The 27,034-nt window shown below is 45.4% G+C and overlaps 1 protein-coding gene across 1 annotated transcript; it reads left to right on the plus strand.

Moving 5' to 3' along the window:
* The first annotated feature begins 866 nt into the window (after positions 1 to 866).
* Positions 867 to 23,636, plus strand: LOC120044180 (probable G-protein coupled receptor 139). The gene is made up of 2 exons (XM_038988772.1): positions 867 to 1,017; positions 22,657 to 23,636. The coding sequence occupies exons 1-2, from the start codon at positions 867 to 869 to the stop codon at positions 23,634 to 23,636; spliced, it is 1,131 nt and encodes a 376-aa protein (XP_038844700.1).
* The last annotated feature ends 3,398 nt before the right edge of the window (positions 23,637 to 27,034 follow it).

Genomic DNA, 27,034 nt, shown 5'->3' on the forward strand with positions numbered 1-27,034 from the left:
ATAATCTTTATCCCTCTCTCCTCTCTCCTCTCCTTCCCGTCTGCTTTTCCCTCTTTTGCTCCCTCACTTCTCCTTACTCACTCCTATAGTGTGCCCTGGCTCTCTCTCTACCCCCTCCCTCCTGTCTCACTCACACCATCTCTCTCTTTCAATTTCTCTCTCTCTCTCTCTCTCTCTCTCTCTCTCTCTCTCTCTCTCTCTCTCTCTCTCTCTCTCTCTCTCTACCTCTCTCTCTTAACCCCCTCCCTCTTTAAATCTCTCTTTTTCTCTCTCTCCATCCTCTCTGTCTTAACCCCCTCCCTCTTTAAATCTCTCTTTTTCTCTCTCTCCATCCTCTCTGTCTCTGTCTTTCTCTCGGTTCATTCTGATTCTCTCTCAATCACACATGCATGCAGCATCTTCCCTCCCCACATACTTTCTCTCTCAACTCTCCCTCCTCCTCTCTCCCTCTGTCACACACACATATCACCTCTTATCTTCCCGTCTGTGTCGTCTGTGTCTCAACATCTGTCTCTCTCACACAGACACTTACAGCCTCTTCTCCCCTCTCTGTCTCCCTCTCTCTTCTTCTCTCTCTCACTCAGACACGCACAAACGCTCGCGCAACCCCAGCTTCAACACATACCACACACTCATGCCGACTGGCACCCAAGGACAGAGCACCCTCTCTCTCTCTCCCTCTCTCTCTCCCTCTCTCCCTCCCTCCCTCCCTTTCTATCTCTCTCTCTCTCTCTCTCCCTTTCTCTGTCTCAGTCCTGCTGTCTGGGTCTGTGAGAGTGTGTGTGTTTCTGGGCTTCCCCGACTCCGAGCCGAGCTCACACACTCCTGAGCATTTGAGGACGAGGACCAGGAGGAAGAGGAGGGCCATGGAGCACAGCCACATCTTCACCCTCCTTTCCCCCCCCAACAGCAGTGCCTGGAGCCCGGGGCAGCAGCCGGCCGACACTCCCCAGGGTTGCCCCCTTGGACCACTGCCCGTCATCTACTACAGCGCCCTGCTCTGCCTCGGCCTGCCCGGTAAGAGGGACAGGGGGGAGAGGATGGATTAGAGAGAGTGTGTGTGTGTGTGTGACTGTGTGTGCATTGTTTGTGTGTGTGTGTGTTGTTCCTGTCTTACTATGTATATGTATTTTTTGTGAATATGTATTTGTTTGTGTTTGTATGACAGTGTGTGTGTGTTTGCTCTACTCTAAGTGAGTGTGTGTTTGTGTTGGAAGTCTGTGTTTTGTGCTCAGCTGCTCTAGTCATTAATTTATATCTCACATTGACCTTGTCTTATCTGTGTGCTCGAGTGTGTGTGCATGTGTCTGTGCCAGTGTGTGTGTGTGTGCCCATGCCGCACACACAAACACAGAACTACTTGTGTGTGTGTGTGTGTGTGTGTGTGTGTGTGTGTGTGTGTGTGCGCGCCTGCACGTCGGTCTGTTGGATCAACAGAGATAAAAAGCCAGACAAATGAAAAAAAGGGATGAAATGTTATTTTCTGTTACTCAGCTCAAATTTCACCTCTTTTAAATCATCCGGCTTCTATTCACCCAGTGAATTACAATGATGTGAAGGATTTATCCAGGTGATGACTGGTCCTGAAATGTGACTATTTCCTACGTAGACGTGACCTCTAGGACATAATGTAGGACTGTCTTTCGTACGCAGATGCCAACTCTAGGACATAATGTGGGATTGTCTTTCCTACACAGACACGGCTCTCTGACCTCTAGGACATACTGTGTGTTAACCGGCTCTCTGACCTCTAGGACATACTGTGTGTTAACCGGCTCTCTGACCTCTAGGACATACTGTGTGTTAACCGGCTCTCTGACCTCTAGGACATACTGTGTGTTAACCGGCTCTCTGACCTCTAGGACATACTGTGTGTTAACCGGCTCTCTGACCTCTAGGACATACTGTGTGTTAACCGGCTCTCTGACCTCTAGGACATACTGTGTGTTAACCGGCTCTCTGACCTCTAGGACATACTGTGTGTTAACCGGCTCTCTGACCTCTAGGACATACTGTGTGTTAACCGGCTCTCTGGCCTCTAGGACATACTGTGTGTTAACCGGCTCTCTGGCCTCTAGGACATACTGTGTGTTAACCGGCTCTCTGACCTCTAGGACATACTGTGTGTTAACCGGCTCTCTGACCTCTAGGACATACTGTGTGTTAACCGGCTCTCTGACCTCTGAAAGGTATTGATGCATCCCAGTCATGTCTGATCCAAAGACGTATGTGACAGTTCAGACCTGGGCAGATAGCTTGACTGTAATATGTGTTTAGAGTAAAACACATTGTGCCTGGAGAACTACTTGTCTGTGTTATAGCTGCGGGTAGACACACTTAAATGAACACACTGTACCATTAGTCTGGACTGAGACTGCCGTGGCTTTCAGCTGCATAGCCTACGAGCCATCGTGTTGTTGGGTTACTTACAGTACTTCATCGTTTCTGTAAAGACTTATTGGTGAGTTCATTCACAAGACAGATTTTATATGTCTGCTTCCCTACTGTGTGGTCTATGGATGGACACTTACCCAGTCTGGGCAACAGGGTCTCATTAGAATGTGTCAAAATAGTGACATGTAACCACTGTAATTACAGTGCATTCGGAAAGTATTCAGACCTCTTGACTTTTTCCACATTTTGTTATGTTATTATTTTAAAATGTATTTAAAAAAATCCTCATCAATCTACTCACAATACCCCATAATGACAAAGCAAAAACATGTTTTAAGAAATTGTTGTAAATGTATTAATAAAAGTATTCAGACCCTTTACTCAGTACTTTGTTAAAGCACCTTTGGCAGCGATTACAGCCTCAAGTCTTCTTGGGTATGACGCTACAAGCTTGGCACACCTGTATTTGTGGAGTTTTTCCCATTCTTCTCTGCAGATCCTCTCAAGCTCTGTCGGGTTGGATGGGGAACGTCGCTGCACAGCTATTTCCAGGTCTCTCCAGAGATGTTCGATCCGGTTCAAGTCCGGGCTCTGGCTGGGTCACTCAAGAACATTCAGAGACTTGTTCCAAAGCCACTCCTGTGTTGTCTTGGCTGTGTGCTTAGGGTTGTTGTCCTGTTGGAATGTGAACCTTCGCCCCAGTCTGAAGTCCTGAGCACTCTGGAGCAGGTTTTCATCAAGGATCTCTCTGAACTTTGCTCCGCTGAAAAAAACATCCCCACAGCATGATGCTGCCACCACCATGCTTCACCGTAGGGATGGTGCCAGGTTTCCTCCAGACGTGACGCTTGACATTCATGCTAAAGAGTTCAATCTTGGTTTCATCAGACCAGAGAATCTTGTTTCTCATGGTCTGAGAGTCCTTTAGGTGCCCTTTGGCAATCTTCAAGCGGGCTGTCATGTACCTTTTACTGAGGAGTGGCTTCGGTCTGGCCACTCTACCATAAAGGCCTGATTGGTGGAGTGCTGCAGAGATGGTTGTCCATCTGGAAGGTTCTGCCATCTCCACAGAGGAACTGTGGAGCTCGATCAGAGTGACCATCGGGTTCTTGGTCACCTCCCTGACCAAGGCCCTTCTCCCCCGATTGCTCAGTTTGGCCGGGCGGCCAGCTCTAGGAAGATTCTTGGTGGTTCCAAACTTCTTCCGTTTAAGAATGATCGAGGCCACCGTGTTCTTGGGGACCTTCAATGCTGCAGACATTTTTGGTACCCTTCCCCAGGTCTGTGTCTCGACACAATTCTGTCTCGGCGCACTACAGACAATTCCTTCGACCTAATGGCTTGGTTTTTGCTATGACAACTGTGGGACCTTATATAGACAGGTTTGTGCCTTTCCAAATCATGTCCAATCAATTTAATTTACTACAGGTGGACTACCATCAAGTTGTAGAAACATCTCAATAATGATCAATGGAAACAGGATGCACCTGAGCTCAATTTTGAGTCTCATAGCAAAGGGTCTGAATACTTATGTAAATAAAATATTTTTAATACATTTGCAACAATTTCTAAAAACCTGTTTTCGCTTCATCATTATGGGGTATTGTGTGTAGATCGATGAGGGAAAAAATGTGAGAATAAGGCCGTAACGTAACAAAATGTGGAAAAAGTGAAGGGGTCTGAATACTTTCCGAATGCACTGTATATGTCACATATTACCTCTGGTCTGGTTCTATGTGTTGTGGCGGCTACAGAGCGAGAGGGAGAGAGAGGCTAGGGGTCAGGACAAATGCTGATGTCCAATCTATGATTAAAGTCTATGTTCTGCCCTTGAGGCGATAGCAGATATATTCACTCTGCTTCAGCTGCAGACCAGAACTTCACCTCAATTTGTTTCAACAGGGGAAAAAGATTGTAACCCTCAATTCTAAAGCTATTACCCTACGTTCTTTAATGTATTATATTGCAGTTTTATTTTCAACATTGCATGTTTTAAATGCGTTCACTAAAAGAGGTTATTGCACTCAGTGCTAGTTTTAAGTAGAGTGTGGAGTGAATTGACTGGCCCTTATTCTGAGCAGAAATACTGTGATCTGTGTTTGATAAGACTTTCATAAGGGATGTCCTACTTTCTATTACAATGGATCAGGAGTAAGAGATTTCAAGATGTACACTCTGTTCTCAATAAGGGAATCTGCAATGCAAAGTAATACAAGTGCTTTGTATGCCAAACTATCATAAAAATGGTTCCTGCACGTCTCCTGCTGTCTTGAAGAAAGAAAGCCCCCTTTACCTTCTCAGGCTCCATCTTTCTGTTGGAAGGTAAATCTATACTATAGTAGCTGACCGCAATCAGTTATGTTTGCAGCCCTGCATGCTGAATCCTTGGAGGATGGAAGGAGTTGGAATATTCTGATTTTTAAATGCTTGATTTGTACTTGTTCTACTACAGTAGTTTTGCTGACATATCATTCCACCTGACCTGGACTGATGCTTGACTGTGATGTTCACTAGGAGTAATAGTATTGCTGCCTAGATACCTATTTGTCTGTGTTGTAGCTTGGGGTTAGTCACACTCCCACTGAACACAGATGTCAATTCAACATCTATTCCACGTTGGTTCAACGTAATTTTGTTGAAATGACATGGAAACAATATTGATTCAACCAGTGTTTTCCCAGTGGGATGTAATGAACACACTGGGCCATTAGTCTGTTCTGACACTGCTGTGGGCTTTGGGTACGTATGTAAATCATCTGGTCTTCAGGTTACTTACAGTGACCTCGATGTAGAAAGACATAAAGAGAGAGGGATGGATAGATTTGAAGATGGAGGTAGAGAGAGAGTGCATGATGAGACGATGTGAGAAAGAGAATGTTATTTCTAGGACAAAGAGAAGAAGTGTTGAGGAAAAGATGTGCAAGTGACTTGAGGGTGAAACGTGAAACCGAGAATGAGAGAGATAACGAGGAAGAAGTTTAAAGAGAGAGGAAGATCAGGAGAGAAAGAGATGTGAGAAGGGAGAGAGAGGTAGATCAGGAGAGAGAGGTGAAGAGCCAGAGAAGGAGAGTGAGAGAAAGAGAAAGAGAGAGATGAAGAAGGAGAGAGAGGTGAAGTTGGAGGGAAAGAGAGAGAAAGGGGTGAAGAGGGAGAGGGAGAATGACAGAGCGATAGAACGACGTAGTGAGAGAACGACAGAGCGATATAACGACGGAGTGAGAGAACGACAGAGCGAGAGAGGTGAACATGGAGAGCAAAAAGAGAGAAGTGAAAAAAAATGGATAGAGAAATTAGAAGAGAAAGAGAGAAGTGAAGAGAGAGAACGACAGAGAGAGGGAGAGAGATTAATAACAGCGGAGTCAGTGAAGTGGCACCCTGAGACCTGAGTGAGGAAGCCAGGCGACAAAGCTATGACGAATTGCCACCTATTTAATTAATCGCTCACCCGTTCTTAACGGGCGCTCTCTCTCTCTCTGCCTCACGAGGCTGCTGCTCTATGGGAACAAAACCAGCGTCTTCGGGTTGTCGTGTTCAGGCTGCAGCAAACATCACAGTACCCTACAGTACCACAACACTGGGCCGGGGAAGTGTTATAGTCTGTGTCTATGCTTATGTGTGACTAACAGGAATGAAACTTTTCTGTTGTTGTATTGAAGTTATGGTTTGTAGCCTAGGCAAAGCAATGAAACACACACATAAGTCTAGGTATAGTTACAGCATAGTTAGGTGTCATAAAAATTATTCAGGACTTTTATTATTCAGGACTTTCCACAACCACCACTTTTTGTGGTGGTTGTGGAAATGAAATAATGTCTTCTTATACCATAGATAGTTTGACCGTCTCTACTGCATGTTATTGAGAGGGCATCATTTTTGGGGGATTCGTGTTTATGGTTGGTGTTACCTAGCCTGGCTAGACCACACAAAAGCACAATGTTCAGTCCTGGTGTAGCCAGGCTAGGTCATACCATGAGGAATATCTGAAACAGTGTTCAGTCCTGGTGTAGCCAGGCTAGGTCATACCATGAGGAATATCTGAAACAGTGTTCAGTCCTGGTGTAGCCAGGCTAGGTCATACCATGAGGAATATCTGAAACAGTGTTATACTAGGTCCTACAGCTATACACTCTTAGAAGAAAGGGTTCCAAAAGGGTTCTTCAGCTGTCCCCATAGGAGAACCATTTTGGGCTCCAGGTACAACTCTTTTTGGATCCAGGTAGAACATTTTTGGTTCTAAAAGGGTTCTTCAAAGGGTCATCCTATAGGAACAGCTGAAGAACCCTTTAAGGTTTTTTAAAGAGTTTATGCATGCACCATTGCAGCTGTTCTACTGCTGTTGCTCTCCAATGCCAATAACTCTTTATTCACAACCAATTAACCAACGTCTCACCAGGGAGCAGCTCCTGTGCTTACTGTTAACAGAGTCCTGATGCATGTGTGTAGTCACTAGTTAGGTTGCCTACAATCTTGTATACTGTATGTATACTGTATGTAGTCAGGGAGTTTGGTGTATGTATACTGTATGTAGTCAGAGAGTTTGGTGTGTGTATACTGTATGTAGTCAGGGAGTTTGGTGTATGTATACTGTATGTAGTCAGGGAGTTTGGTGTATGTATTCTGTATGTAGTCAGGGAGTTTGGTGTATGTATACTGTATGTGGTCAGAGAGTTTGGTGTATGTATACTGTATGTAGTCAGAGAGTTTGGTGTATGTATACTGTATGTGGTCAGGGAGTTTGGTGTATGTATACTGTATGTAGTCAGGGAGTTTGGTGTATGTATACTGTATGTAGTCAGGGAGTTTGGTGTATGTATACTGTATGTAGTCAGGGAGTTTGGTGTATGTATACTGTATGTAGTCAGGGAGTTTGGTGTGTGTATACTGTATGTAGTCAGGGAGTTTGGTGTATGTATACTGTATGTAGTCAGGGAGTTTTGTGTATGTATACTGTATTTAGTGAGGGAGTTTGGTGTATGTATACTGTATGTAGTCAGGGAGTTTGGTGTATGTATACTGTATGTAGTCAGGGAGTTTGGTGTATGTATACTGTATGTAGTCAGGGAGTTTGGTGTGTGTATACTGTATGTAGTCAGGGAGTTTGGTGTATGTATACTGTATGTAGTCAGGGAGTTTTGTGTATGTATACTGTATTTAGTGAGGGAGTTTGGTGTATGTATACTGTATGTAGTCAGGGAGTTTGGTGTATGTATACTGTATGTAGTGAGGGAGTTTGGTGTGTGTATACTGTATGTAGTCAGGGAGTTTGGTGTATGTATACTGTATGTAGTCAGGGAGTTTGGTGTATGTACTGTATACTGTATGTAGTCAGGGAGTTTGGTGTATGTATACTGTATGTAGTCAGGGAGTTTGGTGTATGTATACTGTATGTAGTCAGGGAGTTTTGTGTATGTATACTGTATGTAGTCAGGGAGTTTGGTGTATGTATACTGTATGTAGTCAGGGAGTTTGGTGTATGTATACTGTATGTAGTGAGGGAGTTTGGTGTATGTATACTGTATGTAGTCAGGGAGTTTGGTGTATGTATACTGTATGTAGTGAGGGAGTTTGGTGTGTGTATACTGTATGTAGTCAGGGAGTTTGGTGTGTGTATACTGTATGTAGTCAGGGAGTTTGGTGTATTTTTACTGTATGTAGTCAGGGAGTTTGGTGTATTTTTACTATATGTAGTCAGAGAGTTTGGTGTGTGTATACTGTATGTAGTCAGGGAGTTTGGTGTGTGTATACTGTATGTAGTCAGGGAATTTGGTGTATGTATACTGTATGTAGTCAGAGAGTTTGGTGTGTGTATACTGTATGTAGTGAGGGAGTTTGGTGTGTGTATACTGTATGTAGTCAGGGAGTTTTGTGTATGTATACTGTATTTAGTCAGGGAGTTTGGTGTGTGTATACTGTATGTAGTGAGGGAGTTTGGTGTGTGTATACTGTATGTAGTCAGGGAGTTTTGTGTATGTATACTGTATTTAGTCAGGGAGTTTGGTGTATTTTTACTGTATGTAGTCAGGGAGTTTGGTGTATTTTTACTGTATGTAGTCAGGGAGTTTGGTGTGTGTATACTGTATGTAGTCAGGGAGTTTGGTGTATGTATACTGTATGTAGTGAGGGAGTTTGGTGTATGTACTATATACTGCATGTAGTCAGGGAGTTTGGTGTATGTATACCGTATGTAGTCAGGGAGTTTGGTGTATGTATACTGTATGTAGTCAGGGAGTTTGGTGTATGTATACTGTATGTAGTCAGGGAGTTTGGTGTATGTATACTGTTTGTAGCCAGGGAGTTTGTGTATGTATACTGTATGTAGTCAGGGAGTTTGATGTGTGTATACTGTATGTAGTCAGGGAGTTTGGTGTATGTATACTGTTTGTAGCCAGGGAGTTTGGTGTATGTACTGTATACTGTATGTAGTCAGGGAGTTTGGTGTATGTACTGTATACTGTATGTAGTCAGGGAGTTTGGTGTATGTATACTGTATTTAGTCAGGGAGTTTGGTGTGTGTATACTGTATGTAGTCAGAGAGTTTGGTGTGTGTACACTGTATGTAGTGAGGGAGTTTGGTGTATGTATACTGTTTGTAGCCAGGGAGTTTGGTGTATGTATACTGTATGTAGTCAGGGAGTTTGGTGTATGTACTGTATACTGTATGTAGTCAGGGAGTTTGGTGTATGTATACTGTATGTAGTCAGGGAGTTTGGTGTATGTATACTGTATGTAGTCAGGGAGTTTGGTGTATGTACTGTATACTGTATGTAGTCAGGGATTGTGGTGAATGTATGTATCTCTAATAAAGAGATTTTATATTTGGGTCATTGATCTGCTTGCCCCACTGGGTAGGTGTGCGTTGTTTGTGTGTGCTTGTGTGCGTGTGTGTGCCTGTGTATTTATGTGTGTGTCTGTGTGTGCATGACTGCGTGTGTGACAGGGAGAGAGGAGGATATGATGGAGGGAGAGAGAATGATAGGATGGAGGGATAGAGTAGGATAGGATTTAGAAAGAGAGGAGGATAGGATGGAGGGAGGGAGGAGGATAGGATGGTGGGAAGCGACGGTCATAGTGGATGAAGAACAAAGGGAAGGAAAAGTGACAGAAGGGATATCAGACGGGAGGGAGAAGACTCTCTTGTGTACTGCTGAAATGAAGAGAATGGAGGGAAGGAGGAGGAAAGGAGGATGTAGGGACCGGAGTTGACAGAGGGAAGGGACAGTGGCTTTGGGGACGGTCTCAGGAAGGGAGGGAAAGAGGTGAGGCGTTGTCTGGGGAAATGATGGAGGGAGGAAGAGGAGGAGGAAATAACCAGTGTTATATCCACCAGGCAGCGGCCTGTCAGGGAGGAGATGAGCCAGAGATGACAGGGGAGGAGGGAGGAGGGAGAGAGGGAAGAGAGAGGTGGGAAGATAGGTGTTTTTAATGCTGTTGACACAGTGACAGTTCTGACTGGTGTCGAAAGTGTATCCGTTACCCACATAAAAAACAACTAGGCAGTGTTAAGCTGTGAGAAACACTGAGGAAGGTGTACAGTATCCTTAAGGCTCGTTCAATACTGCACAGCACTGTTTAATAAAGGAGGACTTAGATCTCATTTGTCAATGTTTATGACTTAGAACTAATCATTAGGTAGTTGTGGAAAAGCTCTCAGGAACTGACATTCATCTCCCAATCTGCCGGCCATACCCCTCCTCTCATCCTACTCCTCCCATTATTATCCTCTCTTTACATTCTCCCTCTCCCCCCTCTTCTTGTTGTTTACTTCCTGGTTTCTCCCTCATCCTCCCCTACAAAACTCTGTCTCCCTCTCTGGTTCTATCATCTCCTATCCATCTTCTTGGTCTCTCTCTCTCTCTCTCTCTCTCTCTCTCTCTCTCTCTCTCTCTCTCTCTCTCTCTCTCTCTCTCTCTCTCTCTCTCTCTCTCTCTCTCTCTCTCTCTCTCTCTCCTCATCTCCAGGTTGCTATAGAGCTTCTATAGACAGTGGGAGCAGAGCAGGAGTTGAACAACAAGGTTTGGTTCAATAGACTGTGCTCTGAGGAATCTAAAGGTCTCATCAGGCAGTAGCACAACACTGCAGTGGCATCAATACAAACCTGGCCCAGCATCTCTTTCTCTGTCTACTCTCTCCTCTTCTCTCTTATTTGCTTTCTCTCTGTTTCTCTCTCTACAATTATTCTTAGCTTTTTTTCTCGCTCTCTGCCTCTTCTCACCCTCCCTCTCTCTCTCTCTTTCTTTCTCTCTCTCTCTCTCTCTCTCTCTCTCTCTCTCTCTCTCTCTCTCTCTCTCTCTCTCTCTCTCTCTCTCTCTCTCTCTCTCTCTCTCTCTCTCTCTCTCTCTCTCTCTCTTTCTCTTTCTCTCTATCCTAGCCCCCTCTCTCTCGCTCTCTCTCTCTCTCTCTCTCTCTCTAACTATCCTAGCCCTCTCTCTCTCTCTTTCTAGTTTGCCCTCTCTATCTCTACCTCTATTGTCACTCTCTTTTTCATTCAGTATCTCTGTCTTCACCCTCTCTCTCCTACTCTAAAATATTTATATTCTCCACCTCCATATCTCTCTAAGTGTATAGCCAAGATTGGATTGTAGATGTACAACATAAATAGACTGAATGGATTGGTGGATTGGTTGCTCAGTCTAATCAGACTCTTTGATAAGACAAAAGGGCAAATGTTTGTCATAAGGTTCATAAGGTTCATAAGGTGCGTGTGACCTTTGAAACTGCCTTTTGATATTTCAATCATGCCTCTCTTTTCCTCCCACTCCCTTACCTCCTCCATCACTACCTCTCTTTTCCTCCCACTCCCTTACCTCCTCCATCACTACCTCTCTTTTCCTCCCACTCCCTTACCTCCTCCATCACTACCTCTCTTTTCCTCCCACTCCCTTACCTCCTCCATCACTACCTCTCTTTTCCTCCCACTCCCTTACCTCCTCCATCACTACCTCTCTTTTCCTCCCACTCCCTTACCTCCTCCATCACTACCTCTCTTTTCCTCCCACTCCCCTACCTCCTCCATCACTACCTCTCTTTTCCTCCCACTCCCTTACCTCCTCCATCACTACCTCTCTTTTCCTCCCACTCCCCTACCTCCTCCATCACTACCTCTCTTTTCCTCCCACTCCCTTACCTCCTCCATCACTACCTCTCTTTTCCTCCCACTCCCTTACCTCCTCCATCACTACCTCTCTTTTCCTCCCACACCCTTACCTCCTCCATCACTACCTCTCTTTTCCTCCCACTCCTCCATCACTACCTCTCTTTTCATTCACATCTTCTCTCTCTCCATTAAACTATCTGCCTCTCCTCTCCCCTTTGCTCTCAATCAACCTCTCACCTAACCTTTACCTACCTCATCTTACACTCCTTCAACTTCCTCTCCTACTTTCTTTCTAACCTTCTCTCTATTCTGCCCCTCCCCTCTTATTTCTCCCTCTCTCTCCTTCTCTCCTTCTCTCTCTCTCTCTCTCTCTCTCTCTCTCTCTCTCTCCCTCTCTCTCCTTCTCTCCTTCTCTCCTTCTATCTCTCTCTCTCTTTCTCCCTCTCTCTCTCTCTCTCTCTCTCTCTCTCTCTCTCTCTCTCTCTCTCTCTCTCTCTCTCTCTCTCTCTCTCTCTCTCTCTCACACACACACACAACACGTCCACCAGACTGATTAAGCTGACTCCCTCAGATATGCAGCCTGAGTCAAACTTCAATTTCCTCATCATCCCAAAAATGTAATTGCAAGTCTTTTCTCTCATTTCATTTCTCTTCATTTTCTTCATTCCTTTCTCTTTTCAAATTTTGACTCTCTTTTTCTGTGTAGCAATACCAGGCCCGGGGTGTAGATTGCGACATCTGTCTGACAGAAGACTGCATGAAATAGGGTGCTATTTGGGAGGCAGCCATAGTGTGGCATCACCTAATGTATTTACCTCTTCTTTCTGCGGGGTTAAACTGTGCCTCTCCTGTCTTCTCCTCCGCCGGACCAAGGGGGGTTGTTTCTACACCTCCTTTTTAGGGGGGATGACTCAGCATCATTACACACCTCGGGGAGCACTATGTGTCTCAGTCTGGGTGTGTGTGTGTGTGTGCATGTCAGTGTGTGCATCAAAGTAGGTTTGTGTATCAGAGTGTGTGTGTATCGTTCCCCCCCTCCTCCTCCCCCAACTATGTCATTGGCCTCGTCCCCTGTTATATTAAAGAAGCAGCAGAGTAGAGAGACGCACAAACACATGTGGCAACAGCCCCCATTCTCTCTCTCTCCCTTTCTCTCTCTCCCATTCTCTCTCCCCCATTCTCTCTCTCCCATTCTCCCCCCCCCCCCCCCCCCCCCCACACACACAGGTCATTCTAATCCCAACTCAGTTGGAGACAGCCCAAGCTGCCCTCATCTCCAGCCTATTTCTCCCAACGTCATGGTTACACATCAGGGGAGATGCGACAGAGGGAAGAGAAAGGTGAAAAGGGAGAGAGACAGAGACATAGAGAGAGAGAGGCAATTGTTCTTAGATTTTTATTTGATTTTAATATTTTGAGAGAGTTTGAATTTGAGAATTTGAGAGAGAGAGAGAACCACAGAAAGAGACACCGTGGGAGAGAGAGAAAGAAAGAAAGGACAGGGGAAGCACTTTGTGGTTGTTGTCTGTTTTATTCCCAGTCTGTCATCATCCCTCCCTCCCCTGGTAGAGATGGTTCCCTCCTGGACCGAGCCGCATGTCGAGTAGAGCCACCCTGCTGCCCAACCCTGCTGCCCAACCCTGCTGCCCAACCCTGCTGCCCAACCCTGCTGCCCAACCCTGCCTGCCCAACCCTGCTGCCCAACCCTGCTGCCCAACCCTGCTGCCCAACCCTGCTGCCTAACCCTGCTGCCCAACCCTGCTGCCCAACCCTGCTGCCCAACCCTGCTGCCCAACCCCAGCTCCATATGCACAGGCTGCATCCCAAATGGCACAGGGCCCCGTTCTAAAGTAGTGCACTATACAGGGGATAGGGTGCCATTTGGGATGTACACAGAGACAGAGAGCAGCAGTCAATTGAAATGAATGGGCCGTCCAGTGGAGGCTGGCTGTGGCTAAATGGAAATGTCAAGCGCACATCCGATTCCCTTTGTCCGTCTGTTCAAGTCCCTGTCTCACTAGGGAGTGCCTGTCTTTTCACTGAATAATACCATGGCCATGGAAAAACACCCCATTTCAATTCCGCATATGGTCATCCCTCTTTAGAGGTAGATGGAGAAAGAGGGCTGGAGAGAGAGAGAGAGGGAGATAGATGAAGAAAGAGGGCTGGATAGAGAGAGAGAGGGAGATAGATGGAGAAAGAGGGCTGGATGGAGAGAGAGAGAGGGAGATAGATGAAGAAAGAGGGCTGGATAGAGAGAGGGAGAGGGAGAGGGAGATAGATGAAGAAAGAGGGCTGATAGAGAGAGGGAGAGGGAGATAGATGAAGAAAGAGGGCTGGATAGAGAGAGAGAGGGGGAGATGGAGATAGATGAAGAAAGAGGGCTGGATAGAGAGAGAGAGGGAGAAGGAGATAGATGGAGAAAGAGGGCTGGATAGAGAAAGAGAGGGAGAAGGAGTTGGATGGAGAAAGAGGGCTGGATAGAGAAAGAGAGGGAAAAGGAGCTGGATGGAGAAAGAGGGCTGGATAGAGAGAGAGAGAGGGAGAAGGAGATAGATGGAGAGGGAGAGGTTAGAGGATTATTATGTGAGGAATCCATTGCGTGGGATTTGCTGGCATCTTCTAATGTCTCTCCCCAGGTGGCTCAAGGCTTAGCGACACACTTTGATACACATAAACACACAGAGACTCAGAGACACACAGGAGCAAGGAGAGGAACCACCTGGTTATGCTTTCAGGTACTACAGACAGACAGACAGACAGACAGACAGACAGACAGACAGACAGACAGACAGACAGACAGACAGACAGACAGACAGACAGACAGACAGACAGACAGACAGACAGACAGACAGACAGACAGACAGACAGACAGACAGACAGACAGAACACACACATACACAGAGAGTGTAGGATGAGATAGTAGAGCGAGAGACAGACAGACAGACAGACAGACAGACAGACAGACAGACAGACAGACAGACAGACAGACAGACAGACAGACAGACAGACAGACAGACAGACAGACAGACAGACAGTACACACACATACACAGAGAGTGTAGGATGAGATAGTAGAGCGACAGACAGACAGACAGACAGACAGACAGACAGACAGACAGACAGACAGACAGACAGACAGACAGACAGACAGACAGACAGACAGACAGACAGACAGACAGACAGACAGACAGTACACACACATACACAGAGAGTGTAGGATGAGATAGTAGAGCGAGAGACAGACAGACAGACAGACAGACAGACAGACAGACAGACAGACAGACAGACAGACAGACAGACAGACAGACAGACAGACAGACAGACAGACAGACAGACAGACAGACAGACAGTACACACACATACACAGAGAGTGTAGGATGAGATAGTAGAGCGAGAGACAGACAGACAGTACACACACATACACAGAGAGTGTAGGATGAGATAGTAGAGCGAGAGACAGACAGACAGTACACACACATACATACACAGAGAGTGTAGGATGAGATAGTAGAGCGAGAGACAGACAGACAGTACACACACATACACAGAGAGTGTAGGATGAGATAGTAGAGCGAGAGACAGACAGACAGTACACACACATACACAGAGAGTGTAGGATGAGATAGTAGAGCGAGAGACATTTAACTTTCCACTCTGGAACAACATACGTAGCATAATCAAGTGAAGTTCAACAACAAAAACAATTGAGTGGCTAGATGATTGTCCGGGAGGCTGACTGGTGAGTGATCAGCAGCACACAGGATGGGATCAGCTGGATTATCCCATTACACTTGGAGAGGAGAGAGAACCTGAAATGCTGCAAAGCAAACTGATCTCTCTCCTTCTATCTCTCTCCCCCCACCTCTCTCTCTCCCTCTGTCTCTCTCCTTCTATCTCTCTCTCCCCCTCTCTCTTTCTCCCAGTCTGTCTGGTAATAGACGTGGGATTGGATTAAAGATGGCAGCTCAGAGTCTGGTCCATCACATGTCACACCTCTCTGCTATCAGCTGATTACTAATGACAAAGCAGGCTCCAGATAATGACTAAAGATGTCCTTGTCAGATGCAGGCGGAGATGCCCAGGCACATGAGCATGCGGGCACACACACACACATATGCATACACACACACACACACACACACACACACACACACACACACACACACACACACACACACACACACACACACACACACACACACACACACACACACACACACACACACACACACACACACACACACACACACACACATACACACAGTTGGTTTTGCCTTAGTAACAGCAGGCTAAATCATATTGACCCCTTTGTGTCCACGTTTCTCCTACTACTGGCAGAGAGTCCCAGGAAGAGGGGAGGGAGGGAGGGAATAATAGAAAACTGTGATTGTCCCAGCACGACAGAGGGAGGGAGGGATGCAGGGAGGGAGAGATGGAGGGAGGGAGAGAGGTAGAGAGAGAGGGAGGGGGCCGAAGTTATAGAAAACTGTGATTATCCCCCACATCTTGCTCATGAACAATTCACCATGGCCCAGCACGACCCTTAGGAAGGGTGGGAGGCAGGGAGTGAGACTGGGAGAAAATTATAGAAAACTGTGATTGTCCCTCCATGTCCCCTGAGTCATTCCCCATGCTCCATCAAGGACAGAAGGGAGGGACAGAAGGAGAGAGGAAATAAGGAATGTGAGGGAGGGAAGAAAGAGGCGAATGAGGAGGGAAGGAGAAGTGAAAAGGGAGAGAAAAGATGGAAGAAGAAGCAAGGAAATGTCACGCCTTGACCTTAGAGATCCTTTTGATTGTCTATTTGGTTAGGTCAGGGTGTGACTAGGGTGGGCAATCTATGTTTTCTATTTCTTTGTTGGCCTGGTATGGTTCCCAATCAGAGGCAGCTGTCTATCATTGTCTCTGATTGGGGATTATACTTAGGCAGCCTTTTTCCACCTGTAGAGTGTGGGATTTTGTTTTTGTACTGTTGCTTTCCAGCCCTACAGAACTGTGCGGTTCGTTTTGTATTTGTTGTTTTTTTTCGGTGTCATCAATAAAAGAAAGATGTACGCCTACGGCGCTGCACCTTGGTCCGATCCTTCCATCGACGAGCGTAACAGGAAAATAAAAGAAAGAGTGAAGGTGTGAGGAGAGGAGGAAGAATCAAGAGGGGGATGACAATACAGAGGGAGAGAGAGGGTGGTGTCCTTGGACTGTTTATCTGGGCCAGCCGGAGCCTCAACGACTCAGCAAGGCCGTGACGGTGCGCTGTCATTGTTCCCTGGTTTTGTTGTGGCACCGTATATTATTATTTAATCGGGCTAACTAACAGACCCGCAAGTGCCACCTTGCAACTCAGCAGGTGGAGGGTGGAGGAGGTGAAGGATATGGGGAGAAATGGATGGAGGGAGGGAGCGAAGGATGAGGTTGAAAGGGGGAAGGGAGGAGGGAGGGAGAGAGGAGAGGAGAGGAGAGGAGAGGAGAGGAGAGGAGAGGAGAGGAGAGGAGAGGAGAGGAGAGGAGAGGAGAGGAGAGGAGAGGAGAGGAGAGGAGAGGGAAAAATGGTCACAGGCAATATTTTACCACATATTGAGTGTCTTGGTCTTGTCTTGGTGTCGGATACATTTGTACTCATCATTTCTTCCAGAGACCAGCTGAGACCAGCGGAGTAAAAAACTCCTAATTATCAGCTTCCATTCAGTCAGTGCATAAAACCACTTCAGGCCAAATATATACACTCCTTCCTTGAAACATGAATATCTTTTATTAACTATAATCTATATCTATAATAGACATGTTTGCGTAGTGGTGAACCTATAGGCCTTCAGTGTGTGACAGGTTTGTGATTCTGACAGGACAGCAACTGTAATACCAGAGCTCTCATGTAGGAGAGTGCACTTTTTGTAAAACACAAAGGGCCAGTGGTGTACTGGAGGGTAAATGCAGGTATAAGCATATACTCACTTCTTAATCCCTACTGATACAACGTATCAATTATGTAGTACAATAGAGAAATCCTGCACAAAGTAGCCTACACAATCGCAAAGGACGTGAAATATATTCACAGGCGTGCTGCACACATAGCCTAGTTTATGTGGAATATATTCACAGGCGTGCTGCACACACAGCCTAGTTTATGTGGAATATATTCACAGGCGTGCTGCACACATAGCCTAGTTTATGTGGAATATATTCACAGGCGTGCTGCACACACAGCCTAGTTTATGTGGAATATATTCACAGGCGTGCTGCACACACAGCCTAGTTTATGTGGAATATATTCACAGGCGTGCTGCACACACAGCCTAGTTTATGTGGAATATATTCACAGGCGTGCTGCACACACAGCCTAGTTTATGTGGAATATATTCACAGGCGTGCTGCACACACAGCCTAGTTTATGTGGAATATATTCACAGGCGTGCTGCACACACAGCCTAGTTTATGTGGAATATAATTTGCAGGCAGCAAGAGCGTGCATCTCTCAACTGGTTTTGGCATGGAGCAGCTCACAGAAGAATGACATCGGTAGCTGGTAGGGTAGGACAGACGTTTCAACATATGATATCTACCAGTATATGCTAACTAAGGCAACAATGGGTATGCAAACCAGGTATTGAAAAATGTTTGGTTGGCAGGCTATTTGTGATGCACAATTTTCATCATGTGCTGTTTGCATCAGGGGCGTAGACATGGACCGGCCTGGGTGGACAGAGGCCCACCCGCTAGGGAGCCAGGCCCTGACAGGCCCACCCAATCAGATTGATGGAGTTTAAACATTGTTGTGTATTTAGACCATCACATTTTTTTTCATTTTTCTGTTAAAAAAAGTGTGATTTTGAGAGTGACAATTTGAAAAATCTTCAGGAAAACTCATTAAATGTAAAAAAATAGGAAAACATAGGATTTTTAGGACCACTGCATAGGGCCGATGGAAAGACAGCAGTCACACACAACATGATGTTAAATGACCACTTCACCACTGCATAGGGCCGATGGAAAGACAGCAGTCATACACAACATGATGTTAAATGACCACTTCACCACTGCATAGGGCCGATGGAAAGACAGCAGTCACACACAACATGATGTTAAATGACCACTTCACCACTGCATAGGGCCGATGGAAAGACAGCAGTCACACACAACATGATGTTAAATGACCACTTCACCACTGCATAGGGCCGATGGAAAGACAGCAGTCACACACAACATGATGTTAAATGACCACTTCACCACTGCATAGGGCTGATGGAAAGACAGCAGTCATACACAGCATGATGTTAAATGACCACTTCACCACTGCATAGGGCCGATGGAAAGACAGCAGTCACACACAACATGATGTTAAATGACCACTTCACCACTGCATAGGGCCGATGGAAAGACAGCAGTCACACACAACATGATGTTAAATGACCACTTCACCACTGCATAGGGCCGATGGAAAGACAGCAGTCACACACAGCATGATGTTAAATGACCACTTCACCACTGCATAGGGCCGATGGAAAGACAGCAGTCACACACAACATGATGTTAAATGACCACTTCACCACTGCATAGGGCCGATGGAAAGACAGCAGTCACACACAGCATGATGTTAAATGACCACTTCACCACTGCATAGGGCCGATGGAAAGACAGCAGTCACACACAACATGATGTTAAATGACCACTTCACCACTGCATAGGGCTGATGGAAAGACAGCAGTCATACACAGCATGATGTTAAATGACCACTTCACCACTGCATAGGGCCGATGGAAAGACAGCAGTCACACACAACATGATGTTAAATGACCACTTCACCACTGCATAGGGCTGATGGAAAGACAGCAGTCATACACAGCATGATGTTAAATGACCACTTCACCACTGCATAGGGCCGATGGAAAGACAGCAGTCACACACAACATGATGTTAAATGACCACTTCACCACTGCATAGGGCTGATGGAAAGACAGCAGTCATACACAGCATGATGTTAAATGACCACTTCACCACTGCATAGGGCCGATGGAAAGACAGCAGTCACACACAACATGATGTTAAATGACCACTTCACCACTGCATAGGGCCGATGGAAAGACAGCAGTCACACACAGCATGATGTTAAATGACCACTTCACCACTGCATAGGGCCGATGGAAAGACAGCAGTCATACACAGCATGATGTTAAATGACCACTTCACCACTGCATAGGGCCGATGGAAAGACAGCAGTCACACACAACATGATGTTAAATGACCACTTCACCATTGCATAGGGCCGATGGAAAGACAGCAGTCACACACAACATGATGTTAAATGACCACTTCACCACTGCATAGGGCCGATGGAAAGACAGCAGTCATACACAACATGATGTTAAATGACCACTTCACCACTGCATAGGGCTGATGAAAAGACAGCAGTCACACACAACATGATGTTAAATCACCACTACACCACTGCATAGGGCTGATGAAAAGACAGCAGTCACACACAACATGATGTTAAATGACCACTTCACCATTGCATAGGGCCGATGGAAAGACAGCAGTCACACACAACATGATGTTAAATGACCCCTTCACCACTGCATAGGGCCGATGGAAAGACAGCAGTCACACACAGCATGATGTTAAATGACCACTTCACCACTGCATAGGGCTGATGGAAAGACAGCAGTCACACACAACATGATGTTAAATCACCACTACACCACTGCATAGGGCTGATGAAAAGACAGCAGTCATACACAGCATGATGTTAAATCACCACTACACCACTGCATAGGGCCGATGGAAAGACAGCTGTCATACACAGCATGATGTTAAATCACCACTACACCACTGCATAGGGCCGATGGAAAGACAGCAGTCACACACAACATGATGTTAAATGACCACTACACCACTGCATAGGGCTGATGGAAAGACAGCAGTCACACACAGCATGATGTTAAAGGATAAGCAGTCCATAAACGAGGACATAATAAGCCAGTAGGTCCCAATCATAACAATACAAAAACACAACCATTAACAATTTCCCAATCGAAATGTACAACTTTTAATTCCCATTCAAAAAACACTTCACGTTTAGCACACAAAGTAACCAGTGACCTAAAGTTTAACGTGGAACTGGCAACGTTTAACAACTCTGCAGATATGAAACAAACAGACAATCATAATATCAGTCAAAAATATACAATTCCTGGTTTATGCTGCAAAACCAACTTTAGAAGACGTTTTAAAAATAGGTTCTATTTGACTCAACGTTCCATGACGTACACTAAGGCATTGTTGGCAGAATAGATGGATGCAGTTCAGTATATGAATAATATAATTCACCAATACATTTCTTGGTAGTCCAAAAAAGTATTGCTATCAGGTTGTAAATCACAGCTGGCCTGGTACATTGTTTGCTGCCTCCACATGCACTGTTTCCGTTTCAATTACTCAATATTCTGGACAAAAACGGACGAATGTAATTAAGGCTGGGAATGTCAATACAATCAAACTAGCTAAGGCAATGATCCCAATTCAGTCATAACGTGGCTAATGGGCTAGCTTATATATTTATGTAGCAAGCTAAAAACACAGAGCCTAATGTTAGCTAGATAACTAGCTAGCTAGCTAGCTGCTAGGTGGATGTCATTTCATGCCATTGGAAGAGTGGGTGTGACTGACTTTTTCCCCTCATAATTTTGTTTTTTGGTGGCTATACACAGTTAGAGATGCAGGTTTCATTTGGTTATCTAGCAAGAACTTGAACGACTGTTATACAGTTAGCATATCTTTTGTGTCGCAAATTCACGCTACCTATATTCTCCGATTTCAGAGCACTTACGTCCGAGTGCAAAACAACTAATGAATTTGAAAAATCCGAAACACCTGCTGAATATGACCAGTGTCAGTAAATATAGGGGAAAAAAGTCATAGTTATTCAAGACCTAGACTACATAACACTCTAGATAACATGTAAACAGCCTAACCAGCTCTGCTACAGCGAGAAAAATGGTCAGAGTGAGGTGTTCTCTCATTTGTGTCTCGGAGGAGCTAGCTCGCAAGCTAGCCAATTTTAGCCAGTTAGCTTGAGTGCTTGGTTGGGACAAGCATGCATTGGCAGGCAATCTGCAGAAGTACTAGGAGGCTACAACTCCCCATCATTTATCAGTGCTGACGGCCAACTAGCTGAAAAAGTTTGAAAGGGTTTATCTAATGTTCCTTCGTTATAATACTAATTTTGAACTCTTATTATGGTGATGATTTGTCAAAATTACAACATAGTCTTGAATTGGACATTTTTCTGTTCTCGGTCTTGACTCGTCGCGGAACCCTTGTCCCCCTCCAGATCTCAGTCTTGACTCGGTCTCGCCCTCCTCCGTTCTTTGGTCTTGACTCAGATTCGATTTGCTCCGATCTTGGTCTTGAATCAGTCTCGCTTTAAGTGGTCTCGAACACAACACTTGTTAGGGTTATGTAAAGGGTTGTTATTTGGTCCTCTTTATGCCAATAAATGGAAGACAAATTAAACTTTGTGTAGACGTGTGTGTGTGTGTGTGTGTGTGTGTGTGTGTGTGTGTGTGTGTGTGTGTGTGTGTGTGTGTGTGTGTGTGTGTGTGTGTGTGTGTGTGTGTGTGTGTGTGTGTGCATGTACATGTACATGTGTGGGAGTGCTCTATATAGGTAGAGTGTGTGCTGTTTCTGATTGGCTGAATGAGTGTTGTTCCTTGTCAATGACCTCCCCAGTAAAACTAACTCTCTTCCTCTCTTTCATTTTCCTCTGGCATAACCCGTTTTCATTCCACTTTCAATTTCAACCTCTCATCATCATTTTTTCTTCACTTCCATGCTTTTACTCTCATGTAATTTCCCCATCACTTTCCTCTCCTTTCTATCTCTGTCTCCATTCATCTCCCCATATATCTGACCCTTGGCTCATACTCTCCCCCCTCACATCCGTTCCTTTCTTTCGTTGCAACAACTTGTTTCCACTCTGCTTTCTATCTCTCCCTCTCGTCTTCCTTTCTCAACTCTCACCTATTCAATTTCTCGGCCACTCTCCTCCTCTCCTCTTCTCTCCTTTCATTCCCTCCATAAACCACCCATCTGTGCCTCCCCATCCTATCCCTTCATCTCCCAAACCTATTCCCTTGTGTCACCCTCATAACCTTCCCCCTCCCCCTCATCCAGCCAACATACTCACTGTCATCATCCTCTCCCAGCTGGTGTTACGGCGTCAGAAGTCCTCCTATAACTACCTTCTGGCGCTCGCCGCCGCTGACATCCTGGTCCTCCTGCTCATCGTCTTCGTCGACTTCATATTGGAGGACTTCATTTTGGGCGCGCCCCTTCCCCCCTCCCTCAACAAGGCAGTCCAGGTCCTGGAGTTCTCCTCCATCCACACCTCCATCTGGATCACGGTCCCCTTGACCGTTGACCGTTATATTGCAGTCTGTCACCCGTTGAAGTATCATAGCGTTTCCTACCCGGCCCGCACACGGCGGGTCATCATGGGCGTCTATATGGGGTGTTTGGTGTCTGCGGCGCCTTACTACTGGTGGCCTGAGCTGTGGCATGGTTTACCTGGAGGTGGTACAGGAAGTGGAGGAAGGGGGAGTAGTAGTAGTGCTGCGCAGCATGTGCTAGTCTGGGTGCACTGCGCGACTGTCTATCTCCTCCCCTGCTCCGTCTTCTTCTCCCTCAATGCAATGATCGTCAGGAAGCTCCAGCGCCGTCGCAGCTGCTTCCGCCTGCGCGGCTACTCCACGGGCAAGACCACCGCCATCCTGCTCGCCATCACTTCCGTGTTTGCCGTCCTCTGGGCACCACGCACCGTCGTGATCCTTTACCACCTGTACACGGCGCCGCCGGCTTCCCCGGGTCCCGCCCGCCTTCTGCACCTCCTAACCGATGTGGCGAACATGCTGGCTCTCCTCAACACCGGGGTCAACTTCTTTCTCTACTGTTTCATCAGCAAGCGTTTCCGGACCATGGCGGCCACGGTTCTCCGGACGTTGTTCCGATGCCGTAAGCAGCCGCCGCCGTTCTACGCTGGACACAACTTCTCTATCACCAGTAGCCCCTGGATCTCCCCTGCCAACTCCCACTGCATCAAGATGCTGGTATACCAGTACGATAAGAATGGCAAGCCCATCTGCATCTCCTCGTGAGGGGGGAAGTGTGGAGGGTTTCCCTGACGACCGACCTTGATGATGACCCGATTCTGGGACTCTTTGAGCTTTTCATGTCAACAGACATCTAGAGTGGAGGGCTGGAAAGGTGGAGGAGAGGAGAGTTAGAGGAGAGGTGATGAGAGGTGGAGGAGAGATGGAGGAGAGGTGGTGGAGAGGAGAGGTGGAGGAGAGAAGAGTTAGAGGAGCGTCTGAGAAGAGGAGACAGAAAGGTATGTGGTTGGTGTATGGATACGCAACAATCTATCTATCTGAAGTGAGAGAAAGAATGTTTGAGAACAAGAAGAAGAAAAGTTGAGAAATCAAGTAGGAATGTTGCTGAGCACAAACAGCAGAACAGAACTCATAACCCAGCAACAGAGTGTTGAGAACCATCTCTCCACTCGTTCATGCGGAAAAGCAATCTAACAGACTGATCATTCAGCCTGGATAACTGCCTGTCTTTTTGGCTGTATTACTGCTCCGACAGTGTCTGACGATGAGCTTTGCCTGTGATCAGGGACTGATAAACGAGCATCATGGCGGCTGCTTATTACTGGGTTTAATAGCTAGCCATTTGTAAATGGGAATGGAGAGTGACAACTGAGGAATTCCTCTGTGACATATCAACCTCGCTTTGACATTGGGACGTTTTTGGTACTGTCTCTGTTATACTGCTGTCGACGGATGGGGAGGAGGTGGTGATGGGGGAGGGACGGTGGGAGGATGAGGGGATGAGGGAGGCTCTGAATCTGAACAGATGGCCATCATCCAAGGGGAGCCCTCTCTAGTCAGCGAGAGAAACCACTCACCTTTGAAGAGGTATCCGTGGCATTGATGCTCAAGTCTTAGATGTCCTTGTCCTTAGTGGTGGCCTTAGATGATGTGATTCTCAGTCACTACCATGTCCCCTGACGTGTTTTGAAACCCTGCTGACATTTCCTGTTAATATATAGTGGGTCTCAGAGGTGCATTAGACATTACAAGAGACTTTTTATTAAAAAACGGATCTGTGGATGTTAAGATGTTCTCAGTGAGTGAATTCATCAAAGATGGAAGGGATCGGGAAAGATAACCATCCAATCAGGAGCAGTCTCACAGGTGTTAAGGATAAGTAGGAGCTGCCTGTTGTTGTCATGGTGAAGGATTATGGTAGACTTGACTGTTAGATCAGTGTTCTTTAATACCGATCTTGAAGACACACACGTGCAGGTTTTTGTTCTAGCCCAGTACTAACACACTTGATTCAGCGAATCAACTGATCATCAAGCAATTTGAGAGGTTGAACCAAGATGTGCTAGGTGTGTTAATGCTGGGTTAACACAAAAACCTGCACACTTTGTGTGTCTTCAGGACCAGGATTGAAAGAGATTGTTGTAGATGCACAAAAATAAAGCAAAAAAATGACAATACTTTGTTGTAGAGGTTCCATAGGATCAGTAATCTTGTCACCATGGATTCCACCATTTTAAAAGGAGGACATTTCTACCATTTAAAGAGTCTTCAAATAAGTATTGGTTGTCTTTGATGATTGTCTTAGTCACATTAGAATGAATGTATTTGTGCAGCTCCTCAGACCCTTAACTTTATATCACTGACTAGATAGTGTGTGTGTGTGTGTGTGTGTGTGTGTGTGTGTGTGTGTGTGTGTGTGTGTGTGTGTGTGTGTGTGTGTGTGTGTGTGTGTGTCTGTCTGTCTGTCTGTCTGTCTGTCTGTCTGTCTGTCTGTCTGTCTGTCTGTCTGTCTGTCTGTCTGTCTGTCTGTCTGTCTGTCTGTCTGTCTGTCTGTCTGTGAGAGAGCAAGAGAGGGAGAGAGAGACAGGCAGAGAGAAAGAGAGAGATAGAGAGAGTAAACAAGAGTTAATGAATCAATAACGCCAGAGGAGGTGTGGTATATGGACAATATTGGGTTGTTCTTATGCACGAGGCAGAACGGAGTGCCTGGACACAGCCCATAGCCCCTTAGCCATGGTATATTGGCCATATACCACATACCCCTGAGGTGCCTTATTGGTATTATAACCAGGTTAACCTCTAATTCCTCCCAAACCCGGATCCGGGAGCACCCCCATCAGTAAAAAAGCTGACTAGCATAGCCTAGCATAGCGTCACAAGTAAATACTAGCATCTAAATATCATTAAATCACAAGTCCAAGACACCAGATGAAAGATACACATCTTGTGAATCCAGCCATCATTTCTGATTTTTAAAATGTTTTACAGGGAAGACACAATATGTAAATCTATTAGCTAACCACGTTAGCAAAAGACACCACTTTTTTTACTCCACCAGTTTTTTACTCCATCAGTAGCTATCACAAATTCGACCAAATAAAGATATAAATAGCCACTAACCAAGAAACAACTTCATCAGATGACAGTCTGATAACATATTTATTGTATAGCATATGTTTTGTTCGAAAAATTTGCATATTTCAGGTATAAATCATAGTTTACATTTCAGCTACAATCAGAAATTGCACCGAAAGCAGCCATAATATTTACAGACACCAACGTCAAATACCTAATTACTCATCATAAAACATTTCTGAAAAATACACAGCGTACAGCAAATGAAAGACACAGATCTTGTGAATCCAGACAATATTTCAGATTTTCTAAGTGTTTTACAGCGAAAACACAATATAGCGTTATATTAGCTTACCACAATAGCAAACATCACAACAGCATTGATTCAAGCTAAAAATAGCGATAACGTATAAATCACCAAAATATATTAATTTTTTCACTAACCTTCTCAGAATTCTTCAGATGACAGTCCTATAACATCATATTACACAATGCATATAGAGTTTGTTCGAAAATGTGCATATTTAGCGGCACAAATCGTGGTTATACAATGTGATTAGTGGCCAAAACTTCAAGCAATCTGTCCGGCGCCATCTTGGAGAGGCACCTAATCTAATCGAAAACTATTCATAAACTTGACTAAAAAATACAGATTGGACAGCAAATGAAAGATAAATTAGTTCTTAATGCAATCGCTGTGTTAGATTTTTAAAATTAACGTTACTGCGCAATACAGCGTGCGCTAAAGCGAGACCGCACCATAATTCATGGCGGAATTATTATTTGACATTTGTCAACATAAGTACGAATTAACAGCATAAAGACTGCTTACTATTAGCTGAGCTTCCATCAGAATCTTGGGCAAGGTGTCCTTTCTCCAGAACAATCGTCTTTTGGTTGAAAGATGTCCTCTTGTCCTGTCGAAATAGCCGCTAACGTTAGCCACCCACTGGAGAGGTGTCCAACTCGTGAAAGCGCATCACAAAGAAATCCAGGAAAATCGCAATAAACTGATATAAACTGCTATAAATCGGTTTAAATTAACTACCTTATGATGTCTTTAACACCTATAACGAATAAAAACATGA

Source organism: Salvelinus namaycush, chromosome 3 (genome assembly GCF_016432855.1).
Source record: "Salvelinus namaycush isolate Seneca chromosome 3, SaNama_1.0, whole genome shotgun sequence".
NCBI lineage: Eukaryota > Metazoa > Chordata > Actinopteri > Salmoniformes > Salmonidae > Salvelinus > Salvelinus namaycush.

Excerpts from the sequence above, each read along its gene's own strand:
- LOC120044180 (XM_038988772.1), top strand. The coding sequence starts at position 867 with ATGGAGCACAGCCACATCTTCACCCTCCTTTCCCCCCCCAACAGCAGT. Across the intron at positions 1,018-22,656 it reads GCTCTGCCTCGGCCTGCCCG|CCAACATACTCACTGTCATC; the intron begins GTAAGAGGGACA and ends CCCCTCATCCAG.